This window comes from Lampetra planeri, chromosome 37 (assembly GCF_965212315.1).
Source record: "Lampetra planeri chromosome 37, kcLamPlan1.2.h2, whole genome shotgun sequence".
Classification (NCBI taxonomy): Eukaryota; Metazoa; Chordata; class Hyperoartia; order Petromyzontiformes; family Petromyzontidae; genus Lampetra; species Lampetra planeri.
In genome coordinates this window covers 9,556,104-9,568,560 of record NC_136143.1, presented here as the reverse complement: position 1 = coordinate 9,568,560, position 12,457 = coordinate 9,556,104, and the positions used below count along the sequence as shown (strand labels likewise).

Sequence of the window (12,457 nt, the reverse complement as noted above, 5' to 3'; positions counted from 1 at the left end):
TTTCTAAGCTTCAAATCTAGAATTAAAACCTCCTGATTTACTCAGAAAGTGTAAAACCTACTCTTATACTTTGATACTGCCAAGAAAGGTCCCATGTTGTTGTTGTTATTGGGGTGTTTACATTGTTGACGCTTGACGTCACACCCAGCCGGGCCCCGCCCCCTCTCGGTGATCCCGCGCGCTGATTGGCCGTCGACCTTCAAACTGGAGGCGCGTGCCCAACGGTCACCGCGCGCGCGCTCCCCCAACCTCCACTCACGGCGTGGACCGACTCACGGTCACCTGCACGGCAACCACTAACAACTACCACTAACTACTATTACTAACTACTACTACTATCACTACCAACTACTAACAACTACTACACTCACGGTCACCTGCACAGTAACCACTAACAACTATTACTAACTACTACTATCACTACTTACTACTAACAACTACTACACTCACGGTCACCTGCACAGTAACCACTAACAACTATTACTAACTACTATTACTAACTACCACTACTAACAACTACTACACTCACGGTCACCTTGCACAGTAACCACTAACAACTACCACTAACTACTATTACTAACTACCACGAACAACTACTACACACACGGTCACCTTGCACAGTAACCACTAACAACTACCACTAACTACTATCACTACTACTACTAACAACTACACCTACTACACACACGGTCACCTGCACAGTAACCACTAACTACTACTACCACTACTAACTACCAACTACTAACTACCACTACTACTAACACACGTTTCACCTGCTCCAGTACCTACACACACGTGTACACTGCCGTGTACACAACACACACTTCAAGGGAAGCTCACTCACATCGCCATTCTCAGCCTCTCACAACCACGTGGAAGTGAAAGTGGTGAGTGAGAGAGAAACCCCGACAGAGATCATCTACGACTTCTCTACGACTGCTACTACTCATCACAAGGCGCGTATGCAAGTCGTGTACACGCAGAGATGTGTGTGTGTGTGCGCATAGCTAGCAACCCGTAAGGTTTACTCCGTATTCTTGCACAGGGAAATTGACTTTTCAGGTGCAGCCGTTTCAAGAAGGCAAAAAAACAACTTTTCTTTGTCTATTTGTGTTTATCCCTTGTGATCAATAAGGTCTGAATTGGTATTGTAATGAGGTAGGGCACTGATAAGGGGTTGGCAGGTGTGTGAGTGTGTGGCGGTGGAGTTGAAATAAGAGTTGAGCTTTCTTATGTCGATTTCGTCTCAACGCGATTGTTAAGTCGGTGTGATTATTGTTATCGTTGTTATTATACTGGTAGGAACCACCACCTGGTTCCACCAGCCCACAGGGGATTATTGTGTCCGTCCGTCCGTCGTGCAGGGAGGGGCTAGGTTGAGAGGGGCTGGGTGGGGAAGGTGGGAGGGGTGGGGATGGTGGGGTGGGACTGGGTTGGGAGGGAGCTGGTAGGAACGTTGGGTTGCTCGGTCAATGGCCAGGGTCAACGGCGGCGTGGTGTATTCCGCAAATATGCCCGACTGTGAGGGCGGGCACAAGCCGGCGTGAGTAGGTTAAACGTTGAGTTTTATAAGGGCACCACGGGGTGACCAGCCCCTCCCCACCCAGCCCCACCCCTCCCAGCCCCTCCCCACCCAGCCTCACCCCTCCCAGCCCCTCCCCACCCTCCCCACCCAGCCCCTCCCTCCCTGCACGACGGACACAATAATCCCCTGTGGGCTGGTGTAACCAGGAGGTTCCTACTAGTATAACATCTGTCGCTCAGTGGAGCCTTACCTGGTAAAATATAAAAAAAATGTGTGTGCGATTTGCACTCGCATCGTGTGTGTTGTATTGTTTGTTGGAAGGTTCTGACCCGCATCTATTGGACAACTGTGAATAAGAGCTTTGCAGCTCATGGGATTCCTCCAGGATGAATACTCCGATTCCAATTATTCTGTCATAATCAGAGGCGTGTGCGCCGACTCGCTATCTCGTCCGAGGGCAACATAAACTCCCGAATAAACAATACACAAACATACTCTTACGTCCAGTATTTGACTTTAATTAACCACCCATAACCATATCACCCGCAAATCTACGTGCAATACGTAGTTTTTTTTACTTCTTTCGGCACCGTGCGTGCGTAGCCAACCGTGCTAATCAGAGGTGCCCGGGGGGGATACAAAAAGCAATCAAATAATGTCACCAAATCTGGGAAGCTGAAGGCATCGTTGAGTGTAGATGGCTGCTTGGATCGGCTTCCCCCATGCATGCCCAGTTGTCACAGAGCTGCTACGCAGCTGGCTATTTAGGGGCCATCCTTTTAGTACGTATGCACGGAGGGGGGAGAGGGGGTTAACCCAAATGCGTTCAGGTTTCAGTTTCATTTATTTGGTATAGCCCTGTGAGCCATTCGGCTCTTGAATCGGGTGCAACCGCAACAAACAAAAACATGAACAAGAAAAGATATTAAAGTGACTATGTGACTGCGCAACAGAAAAATTCAGGAAAAAACTGCAAAGTCTTCCAGAAAAAATAAGCACCGTACACCAACGCTGTGCAAAAATCCCAGTGGGATGCAAGTCAAACAACAACAACCACAAGACAACTTAGATTAAAGCGTTTGGGGGGTCTACTGACAATGTACGCATAGGAAATGGGGGTGGGGGAGGTGAAGCCTCGACAATAATCTGTCTACATTGGCCCTCAAATGAGTTAGATAGTCCGGCGGTGGACTGTCTTTTTGCTTGAACACGTTAATATCATGAATCCTCGATAATTTCTTGCGTGGATTAAATATCGTCCGTTCTATAGGATTCGGGGGGGGGGGGGTGCGTCAAGCGAACGTACGCAGGTGGTGGGGGGGGTAAAAAGTCCGCATGCATACAGGGAGGGGGCTAGGGGTCAAGTTTTGACAGCTTTTTTTCGTGCCTACTCAATGGATGGCCCCTTAAGGGGCAGCAGAGAGAGCAGTTGCAGCATTGTACCGGGGCTGCAAGTCGCGTGTGGTGGGGTAAACGGCGGGCGCTCCCACCTCTTGCAAGACATCTGGCCAGCGTGGAAGATTAGACCAAACACCCCCTACAGTGGGGCTGTTCAGAACTCCCTCTAGCGGCAGCCGTACCACCGGCAGTGGCACGAGCAAATTGCAGGGCCGCACGTTTACCCTTCCTATAACCCTCTGCTCCGACCCCACAGCATGGAGTGCATGGACGAGTTTGACCCCGAGGTGCCGCTGCGCGTCACCTACTGCCACACGCTGAGTCAGGAGGAGTTTGAGGAGCAGGCCTCGGTGCACACGAGCGCCGCGCTCGCCGAGCTGAGCCGCACGCTGGCGCAGCAACCGCAGCTGCACGCGCGCACGCTCAGGCGCCGGCGGCAGGAGCAGGCCGAGGAGGCGGGCGTCTTTTCGTTCATCAAGGTGGTGGCACGGCCCGGACGGAGTGCATTCACCCGCTCGTGGCGGAGGGTCGAGTACACCGCGGTTCTAATTCCAGCGGACGGCCCTAGTCGTTACTGCGGTAGCGTTAACCATGAAGACGCTGCGCCCCGTCCGCTTCCCTCACAGTGGACGTTAGAGAACCCGTGACGCCATTCGGAAGAGTCGGCCATTGTGTGCCGGCGTCACAGTCCACGTTTGCCAGAGTTGAAAAATGACACTGCAAGTTACAAACATTAGGATTACGTGTAACAATCATCGCAACATACTGCAAAACCTTGGTATTTTAAAGCCACGCAGTGTTATTTGTGAACGTGTTGAGTTTTTATATTATTTGTGCTTTTGCACCACTGCCAATGCAGTATCAACAAATAACTTGTGTTGGACAAAAATCACTTGAAGAGGGATCGCAGAGTTATTTCTGTGATCTGTAATATCTACTTCTGTGGGCCACTTTCTAACACGGAGGGTAGCACTGCTCTGTGCGGAGTTCCGAATGGAATCTTTGTTTTCATGATGCACCATCAACAGCAAAATCATGGGGAAAATGTGGTGCAATAACTAAAAAAAACTAATTATTTTGTGAATTTAAACACCAGACGAAGGTAACATTTTCTTTATCTTAAATGGTGTACGGGCAACCCTTTGCAAATTATCGTATCCTTTAACCCTGTGCGACCAAATCATCGGGGATTTTAAAAAATGGGGGAATTTGTACAGCGTTAACATTTGCGCTTGCTTTTTTCATCTTTAAATTCTCAGGCCAAGTTCTACTTGCTGGTTCAAGGGGAGAACAACGAATGCAGTACCGTGGGCGACGAGGAGCTGCAGAGGGAGATCGAGGCCCTTCGCGAGAAGATGAACCGAGCCTTCGAGCACGCGCAAGGTGGGCCCTCGCGCACAGTGGGCATGTCAGTCCACTGCTGGGGGGTTATTTGACCATACCTCACCACGCGTCGGTTGATGAAGGTGGGCAGAATATGCACTGGAACGTATAAGTGCCTTACAACAATGTTTTCTTGTTGGCTGCTGTACTGTTCACTAAGTAGGCCCAGCAGCAACCTTTTACGTAAGTGGTCGCTCCATCCATGCGCTGTCCAGGTTTATGGCCTGCTTAGCTTCTGAGATCGGTCGAGGTCGGGCATAATCCGGGTAATGTGGTCATAGGCGGGATGGGGACTCTAAGATGCTGATAAATGTGACAAGCAGGTGGTGAGTACGTAGAGTATTTGAAGTTTTCGTGACTGCAGGGATCCATATTCTTTCGGTAAGGTCACGTAGGTATAAAATAAATTAAATCACGACGTTTAAGGCGCAACACAAGCGTCTGTCATCAGGTGGGACAACCACAGCATGAAACAAATGCTGTAGAGTACGTCGTGTATGTAGAGCATGCATCGACATTATTGGGCTGCTATGAATTTCCCCACGGTACGCCACTTCATTGAGCTATCAATCGTGGCCAGGTCACTTCTTTACAGCGCAGTGGGCCTTACTTGGTAAAATCAAAAAAGTTTAGTCACTGCTGGCCGTGTTTACTGCCAGCATCACAACCTTTGTGGCTATGTGCCTGCGTCACTTGACTTGCAATCAGAAAGTTGCCACTTCACATCCTGGTAGGAGATTGCAAACAGCTGTAGCAGCAGCATCCTTCTGTGTTCGATGAAATACAGTCACTTCTCAATTATCCAGGGTAATAGGGAAGGAAATAGTGGGGTCCTGTATGAAACAAATATAAGGCTATGGCTATAAAATCGCGTTTCTTGTCTACCTACGTGCAATGGCAGTGAAGACGTAGAATGTGTCTTCTGTCTTCGTTGTTTTCGTAAAGTAAAGAGTTCACTTGGCGACGTGTGTGCGGTCACACCTCATATACTTTTTAAGATAGTGTTACTGACGAACGTGTCCATTTTTGTTCTTGTGCACCACTGCTAGTCCAACAGCATCACCAGGAAATTTGTCTAAATATGACCAAAAGGTTTGCCCACTGCCAGCGCCCGACAGCGCATTATATTTGGCATTCCTCTCTCCGTGCCCTTTGGCAGAGGCCAAGGACGGCAGACGAAGATTCTCCAAGCGGCTCGCAGAAAAGCAGACGAACTGCATGCCCCCTCCCACCACAGCCCCTCCCCCCACAGCCCTTCCCCCCTTAGCCCCTCCCCCTACAGCCCCTCCCCCACCGCCTCCAGCCCCTCCCCTACCCAAGGCTCAAGTACCTCTGAGGGAGAGGACCAATCCCATGGCGGTAAGACCACTCAGTCCACTGTGTCCACTGCCTATACACAATAATAATAGATTGCAGTACTTTATCATTTAACTTTTTTGATGGTCTCTCCCACACCGTGTTGATTGTGGGGGCTGGTGACGACTTAACCACAATATTCAATGCGGGTTGGTGAAGCGGCAGCGCTAAAACCAGTTCAAATATCACCTACCGCTGGTGGCCTGAAATCGAACACGGTTTGCCGGTTTCATAGCGGAGTGCGCTAACCACTATGCCACCACTCCACACGCTATCTTTATTAAATGCACACCATTTACCTTGATTTCCGGTAAGACAGCGAGTCTGCCAATTGGTGTCTGGTGAAATCCAAGTACCAGAAATGTGTAATAAAGGACTCTTTCTCAGTGTCGATCTCCGTTGTCCTTTATTTGGGTTCGTATAAATCTCGCTCACACGGCGTCCTCGCTCAGGCCCGCGTCTCCTCCGACGATCACTCCACAGCCACCCTGCTGCTCCGTTCTGCAGCCACACTGCTGCTCCGCTCTGCAGCCACACCGCTGCTCCGCTCTGCAGCTTCACTGCTGCTGCTCCGCTCGGCAGCCACCCTGCTGCTCCGCCCTGCAGCCACACTGCTGCTCCGCCCTGCAGCCACACTGCTGCTCCGCTCTGCAGCCACACTGCTGCTCCGCTCTGCAGCCACCCTGCTGCTCCGCTCTGCAGCTAGCCTTCCACAGCCCGCTAGCCCTCTGCGTCCTGACACCGATGGCTGACGGTGCCGACGTCTCCCAACACGTGGCGATCGCGCCACCCTCCCCGTACTGCCCAGCGTGGCCTCCTCCCGTTTCACTCCGTTTCAACTCCCCGATCCCCTTTCGGTTCTCCCCCTAAATCCTCTCCCCCACGTGACCTTAACTCCTCCCTCTCCTCACGTGACCCAGACTCCGCCCCCCCTCAATCCTTGCTCGCATTACACATGTATCAGTAACTTCATGAATCGTCTAAAATATATTCTTGCGCTCGTGATGCGTGCCGTAAAATTGTGTGGGTAAGAATAAATAATTTAAGAATTTAGAAAAGTATGCGTTGGTTCGCAGAAATTTGGAAAGGCACAACACAGTAATGCGTTGTGGATGTAATTATGAAGAGGAGGTTGCGATGGGTGGGGCAACCTGTGCAGGGTGGAGGAGGGCAGGTTACTGCCGAGACTGGCAATGGAGTGGCATCCAGAGGCGTTGGGGTGGCAATGAGCAAGGAGAAGACCGGAGCCTGTAAAAGAGTGGTCCTTGTAGGTCAGGTGTTGATTGTGCAAACAGCTGCAAGATCTGGTTGAGGAAGGAAGCTCTGGAGAGATGTGGCATTGGCCGTGATTGTCCTCTTGACCTTGTGAGTCGTGACATTGTGTATTCAATCGTAACATTGGTGTGTGCTTTCCTGCCTTTGCAGAATGCAGTTGCTCAGACCCCAGAGCTGCTGAAGAGCTACGGTCTGACGAGCCTCAACAAAAAACGGTAGATGCTTAAGTTTAAACGCATTTAAACGAAGGTCGAAAGTGATTAATGAATTCATACTCCGGCGAGTGAGGAGCAGCTAATAGTGCATGGCGAAAGATGTTTGATTAATTTTTTCACAAACGCGGTTAATCTGCGACCCGGATAATCCGTCGACGATCAAGCTTTAATGGTATTGCTTTTCCCTCTAGCGGCAGCAGTCGGGATGTTGCCGTGGTGTTATGATTAGCACAACAGGACTTGGAATCCAGAGGTCGGCAGTTCAATTCCATATCCCGAGGGAGGGCGTCAGTTGAAACAATGGTGCAGGCTTGTTAAATCCTCCCCCCGCGCCTCCGTCCGACCAGCAGTAATAATTGGGTATGCCAAAGTAGATCGGCAGGTCATGTGTGGAGAGGTTAAGTGTGGGTACTGACACCTCTGGCACAGTGCAGAAAAGCAGACCAGAAACCTTCTCTCTGGGCTCTCTCTCGGGCTACCTCGAGGCGGGAGACCCTTCCGCCGGCAGTAGTGCGAGCTAGTAATCGTACGGGGGCCGCACCTTTATCTTTCACTTGTTGCTTTCGGCAGCAGTGTAGGGGACACAAAGACGTTGCGCAACGCCGGTGAAAGTCTGGCTGTGTGCGCCGCTGCAAACTGGCAAGACGAGCTGGTGTCGTCTTTAAAGAGCAAGAGGCTGAAGACAACCGGTGCGGTCAGGTGAGTAATCGTAACAATAATAACAATAATTTACTATTTCTATAGAAAAGTCACACTAGAGCTGGGCTGCAATCAAATTGTTCAAGTAATAGATTACTCTACCCGTTAGCAGTGTTATCGCCCGACTAATAGGACAACACAAGCATTTGGGAAATATAAAAAGTGTTGCCTCTGTTCCCACGTGTGCTGCTGGACGAGAGGTGGTGGGCAGAGCGTGGCGAAGTCATCGGCATCATCATCAGCCTTGTTGCGTTGGGCTTGGCTTGTTGGGGGTTCCCTGACTTCAGGAGCCAGGATGTGGGAGTTTCTACCATTTTTAAAGGGGCCCAAATAATCCAGCACAAGATATAATTTTGACTTAATAAACTTAACAGGCTAATCGTCCCAGATCTACATGAAACTTTACTTTTTTGCTAAGCTAGTAATATGGGATTCCAGTGTTGGCTGAATCCCACCAATGGAGATGAACAGTTCCCAGCACGTGTGTGTGCAGGGGCACATGCGCCCATCAACGCTGACTCAAATCCCCCTTTCTTTGGAATTTCCCCCCCCAGGTCTCCCGGTGGCACCCCGGCGGATGCGGCGGTGAAGGGGAGAGACTCCATTCACAATAATATGTCTCCTGCCTCCACGATCAAGGCTGCGCTGATTACCAAGTTCCAAAACGTGTCGTCTCCTGCCAGCTCTGATCGGTCCTGGTACAGTCTCAACGGCAGCTTCCTGTGAGCCAACACCGCACCGGGCAGCGTCAGGGCTTGGGACCTCGGGCTGCCGCGTATTTTTACGCTGCGAGTTGCGTTGAACGGCATGGATATTGCAAAACTAAAAGAGTGCGGCATCCTCACGTGTGTTCTACGGGATGTGTCTCTGATCAGCTCCGTGTTCTTGATTTTACTGTAATGCTGCGCATATTCTTAAAGATGAATTGGACATCTGAACGGATTTTTTTTAGTTTTTTTGTAACTGTTAAATTCTGCCATTACTCTGTGTGTGTCTTTGTTACGTAAAAAGTCGTTTATAGCCGGGGAAAGAAGCCAAAACAGTTAAGTGAGGGAGGAGAGGTAGCCGGGATAAAATAAAAAAAACTGGAGCATGCAAAACGTACGTTAACTTGGCTATAAAGAGGTTTACTTGCCGATTCGTTCGCAGTCACGTGGGCACTGGGTCAATGACCGTCAAGTCAGGAGCAGCTAACAATAGAGTCGGTGCATGAAAAAGGCGAGGATGAATATGGTTATTGCATAACCCAGATAACCCTCCCATGGATTCTCTTTCTTGGGAGACTTGGGTTTGCAGAGGTAATAGAACAAAAAAAAAATCCGAAATTATCACAGTGCACCTTCCTAACATATCACACGAAACAATGCAGTCAATGCAAAAACTATATTTCAAAAGTTACATTTAGAAACGACTAAGTAAATACAAACACTTATAAATTGTAAGAATACCCAAATTAAATGTATTCAAAGTATATTTGTTTTTTTGTTACACTATGAACCGGGCAACCTGAGATCGATTCCCACTCATGGCCAACACCAGTGGCGAATATCTAAACCGGGTCTAGCCCTCCTCTAGATTGGCTCAGCATAAAATGAGTACCTGGTGCTATGTCTAAACATCGCTACTAGGGAGACAAAGGCGTGGTGCTGGTCCACCAACCCCCTCGTATGCCGTGCTAGCCCTCATAGGTTCTGCTACTCGCTAATACCACTTGACCCAACAGTCTGTTAAGGCTATACGGGGTATATATTCTTAGGTTTTTTCGGTAAAGTCACGTAGGTAAAACATTAAAATTAATGAAAGTAAAATAAAAATCACGACGTTTATTTTATTTTACTTTCATTAATTTTAATGTTTTACCTACGTGACTTTACCGAAAAAACCTAAGAATATGAATCCTTGCAGTCACGAAAGCTTCAAATCTATACGGGGTATATTTGTCTTGTTGTGCTTATGTGTTATTCGAAAGCCTTTTTAGGGGGTGTGCAGGCTGCTGCATGGATCCCGTGCAGGAGTATTTTCTTAATGCCTGCACCACATGGTCACGGCAAATCAAAGACACCAACGTGAAACAAATGCCTTGCCAACACTCATGTTGATGCGTTGACATGTGGCCCCTCTGTATTGTGACCTTGGAAACTCGGGGGGAAGGAGGCTGGGTGCTGGGTTCCAGGTGTCGGGACCAATGGTCCTGATTTGAGTGGGCCATCATACCAAAAAGGTTGAGAACCATTGCTTTTTAACATTTGTTTGAAATCACAGTAAAGTCCATAAAGTGTGTCTGGATGCAAGGTTTGGTAGTAAAGTTTTTTTTATCTTTTTATATTACACTGCTATATATATATGTTTCACCGAGTGCTTCAACTGGCCAGATGGCACTGTGTGGTTCGTGTCCGATACACGATGGTGAAGTTGCGAGTTCAGTGTTTCTCTCGGTCCATCATCATCAAAAAACGTATACCATTTTGTAGTTATCCTTCGGAGGAGAGGCTGGACCCAGCAATAGGAATGTGGAATTTCCGCTGCCGGCTGAAGGCTACCAGCAGATGTTATCACTGCCCTGTGCTCAACTTGCACATGGGTACACTGTATTTTAACACACCCATGTTTACTAACCAGCTTCTGCTTAGTTACATCTCGAGTATGATTTCACATGGCCTCGCATTTTATGCATTGCGAGGGCGTAGTTTCCATATAATTAATTCTTACACTTAAAAATGTGTGTAGGAAATAACGCTGCTTTGTAGCCGTCTAATTATGCATGATGTATTGCAACTAGTGTAGCGTTTAGGCTATCAAACTGCGTGAGACAACGCAGCATTAATTTGTGTAGGAAAAAGTAAAAGCTTTTACAGTCGAAGTATGTGCGACTCTACATCGGCGGTTGGTGGTAATGTAAAATACCCTCGTCTCGTGGTTGTGGTTCTGTCACTGCATAACTCGGGGGATCTTCAGGCTCCTACAAATGAAAGGCACATTCGTAACTTTAACAAAATTAGCCTGGTATCAGATGCTTTTTGTTTTTTTTGGAAGTTAAATGTGAAATGATCAGCTGGGGGTGGGGAACAAGACTGGATAACCAGACAAAAGTACCTTTTTGTATGAAGCTTGCCTGGGTCACATTCGATTTGTGGTCTTAGAACGGCTCGGTTTAACTGGAATATATAAACCCCGTATCGCTACGGACACAATCCTGCTAGTGTACCTAGTCTGTCACAGGCTATATATTGCCGTGGCTGTTGGTGTGTATTGTGTGTGCTCTTTCTGAGAGCCACGTGCTTATTTAGGGTGTACACTCCGGTGGTGACGGTGTCTTCGCGCGTTATATTTTTACATTGTCCATTTTGGCATTTTAAGCAGCAACGAATAACACGTGGAGAGAGTTAAGAGTGTATATTGAACTTCTTTGGCACCGTGCTAATCGGAGGTGCAAAGTGAATTACTTTGTGGACAGACTGTGCTTTCCCACCATAGAAATGCTGAGATTTCCACCACTGGTTCAGGACTATCAATTTACACAAAACACCACCTCCTTTGAACTGGGAGACACTTGAACATTTTTAATGCACAAGGCCAAATGCACAAGGCATGAGTTTGTGAACATTTTTTGTGTGTGGCCAGTGTCATTATTTAGACCAGGGAAGCCCATGCAGCCAAAGCACGTCGCATTCATCGTCGTCACCTTCAACAGACTTAATGCAGTGTTGTCCTCGATGTAACATTTGCGGATATACCGTGTCCTGCATTTAACGGGGTTTTTTTTGGGTTACCACCAAAAACAGAAAAAAATTGAAATCTAAAAATCTCACTCCTGAACCTCATCAAATTAACAGAATCCTCCACGCAGCAGTAAATTGGCCAACTTTTGGTCTTCATAGAAATAACGGGATGGCTAAGAAATCAGGATATACCAGATCCACCACGCCCCTGAATTTCCCCGGTATTGAGGACACTTGGTGTGAAGAACACTATCTTCTTCCCACACTAAGGAGACTTCCGTAACACGAGTAGCACACCCACACGCACAAACATTATCTGGAAACTGGATTTAGAAAATGTGTAAAGTGGGTATGTAAAGCTCAACGTACATGCTTCGAATCACGTGTAAAATATAGTATTTCACACACGATTGAACATGCAATTCATTGAAAATTATGTGAATCCATGCATGCCTAGTGTTGATTCAGGTGCATCTTAAAATAATCACATTTACTTAAAAAACTGAAAGTTATGGTGCCCTACATACTATACATTCCATGCATCTGTTGTGTCGAAGTTTTAAAATGTCTGTCACGTGAAATTAAATCTTTGAAGGCTCCTTTCTTCTTGCGTGAGCTTCTTTCACCAAATGTTTAGCGTTTTCGCAGTGCGGTCCGGTATGATGTACTTTTCTCCCACGAGGGAAACATAACTCATGTTGGCGTCGGTAAGAAGTGCGTGTGTAAGTCTTACACACTGGACAGACGTCGCAGAAGATGTGGGAGCCCGCCCCACACTTTACCCCACCACACGCGACCAGCCAGTTGACTGGTGAACCCAACTTATACTAGATTTGAAGTTTTCGTGACTGCAAGGATCCATACTCTTTGATTCTTTCGGTAAAGTC

At 48.0% G+C, this 12,457-nt stretch overlaps 1 protein-coding gene across 2 annotated transcripts; it reads left to right on the top strand.

Moving 5' to 3' along the window:
* The first annotated feature begins 201 nt into the window (after nt 1-201).
* LOC144731052 (uncharacterized) lies at nt 202-12,169 on the top strand. 2 transcript variants are annotated; one of them, XM_078612046.1, is made up of 7 exons: nt 202-956; nt 3,180-3,402; nt 4,183-4,306; nt 5,466-5,665; nt 7,088-7,152; nt 7,726-7,851; nt 8,406-12,169. In XM_078612046.1, the coding sequence occupies exons 2-7, from the start codon at nt 3,181-3,183 to the stop codon at nt 8,575-8,577; spliced, it is 909 nt and encodes a 302-aa protein (XP_078468172.1). In that variant the 5' UTR covers nt 202-956; nt 3,180; the 3' UTR covers nt 8,578-12,169. The 2 variants fall into 2 exon arrangements, with proteins under 2 accessions (XP_078468172.1, XP_078468171.1); XM_078612045.1 differs by having other exon boundaries at nt 203-956; nt 7,723-7,851.
* The last annotated feature ends 288 nt before the right edge of the window (nt 12,170-12,457 follow it).

What these genes read in the sequence shown, in the direction of transcription:
- LOC144731052 (XM_078612045.1), top strand. Translation starts at nt 3,181, where the DNA reads ATGGAGTGCATGGACGAGTTTGACCCCGAGGTGCCGCTGCGCGTCACC. An exon ending in GCGTCTTTTCGTTCATCAAG is followed by an intron (nt 3,403 to 4,182) that starts GTGGTGGCACGG and finishes TTAAATTCTCAG; the next exon opens with GCCAAGTTCTACTTGCTGGT. An exon ending in ACGAGCCTCAACAAAAAACG is followed by an intron (nt 7,153 to 7,722) that starts GTAGATGCTTAA and finishes TGCTTTCGGCAG; the next exon opens with CAGTGTAGGGGACACAAAGA.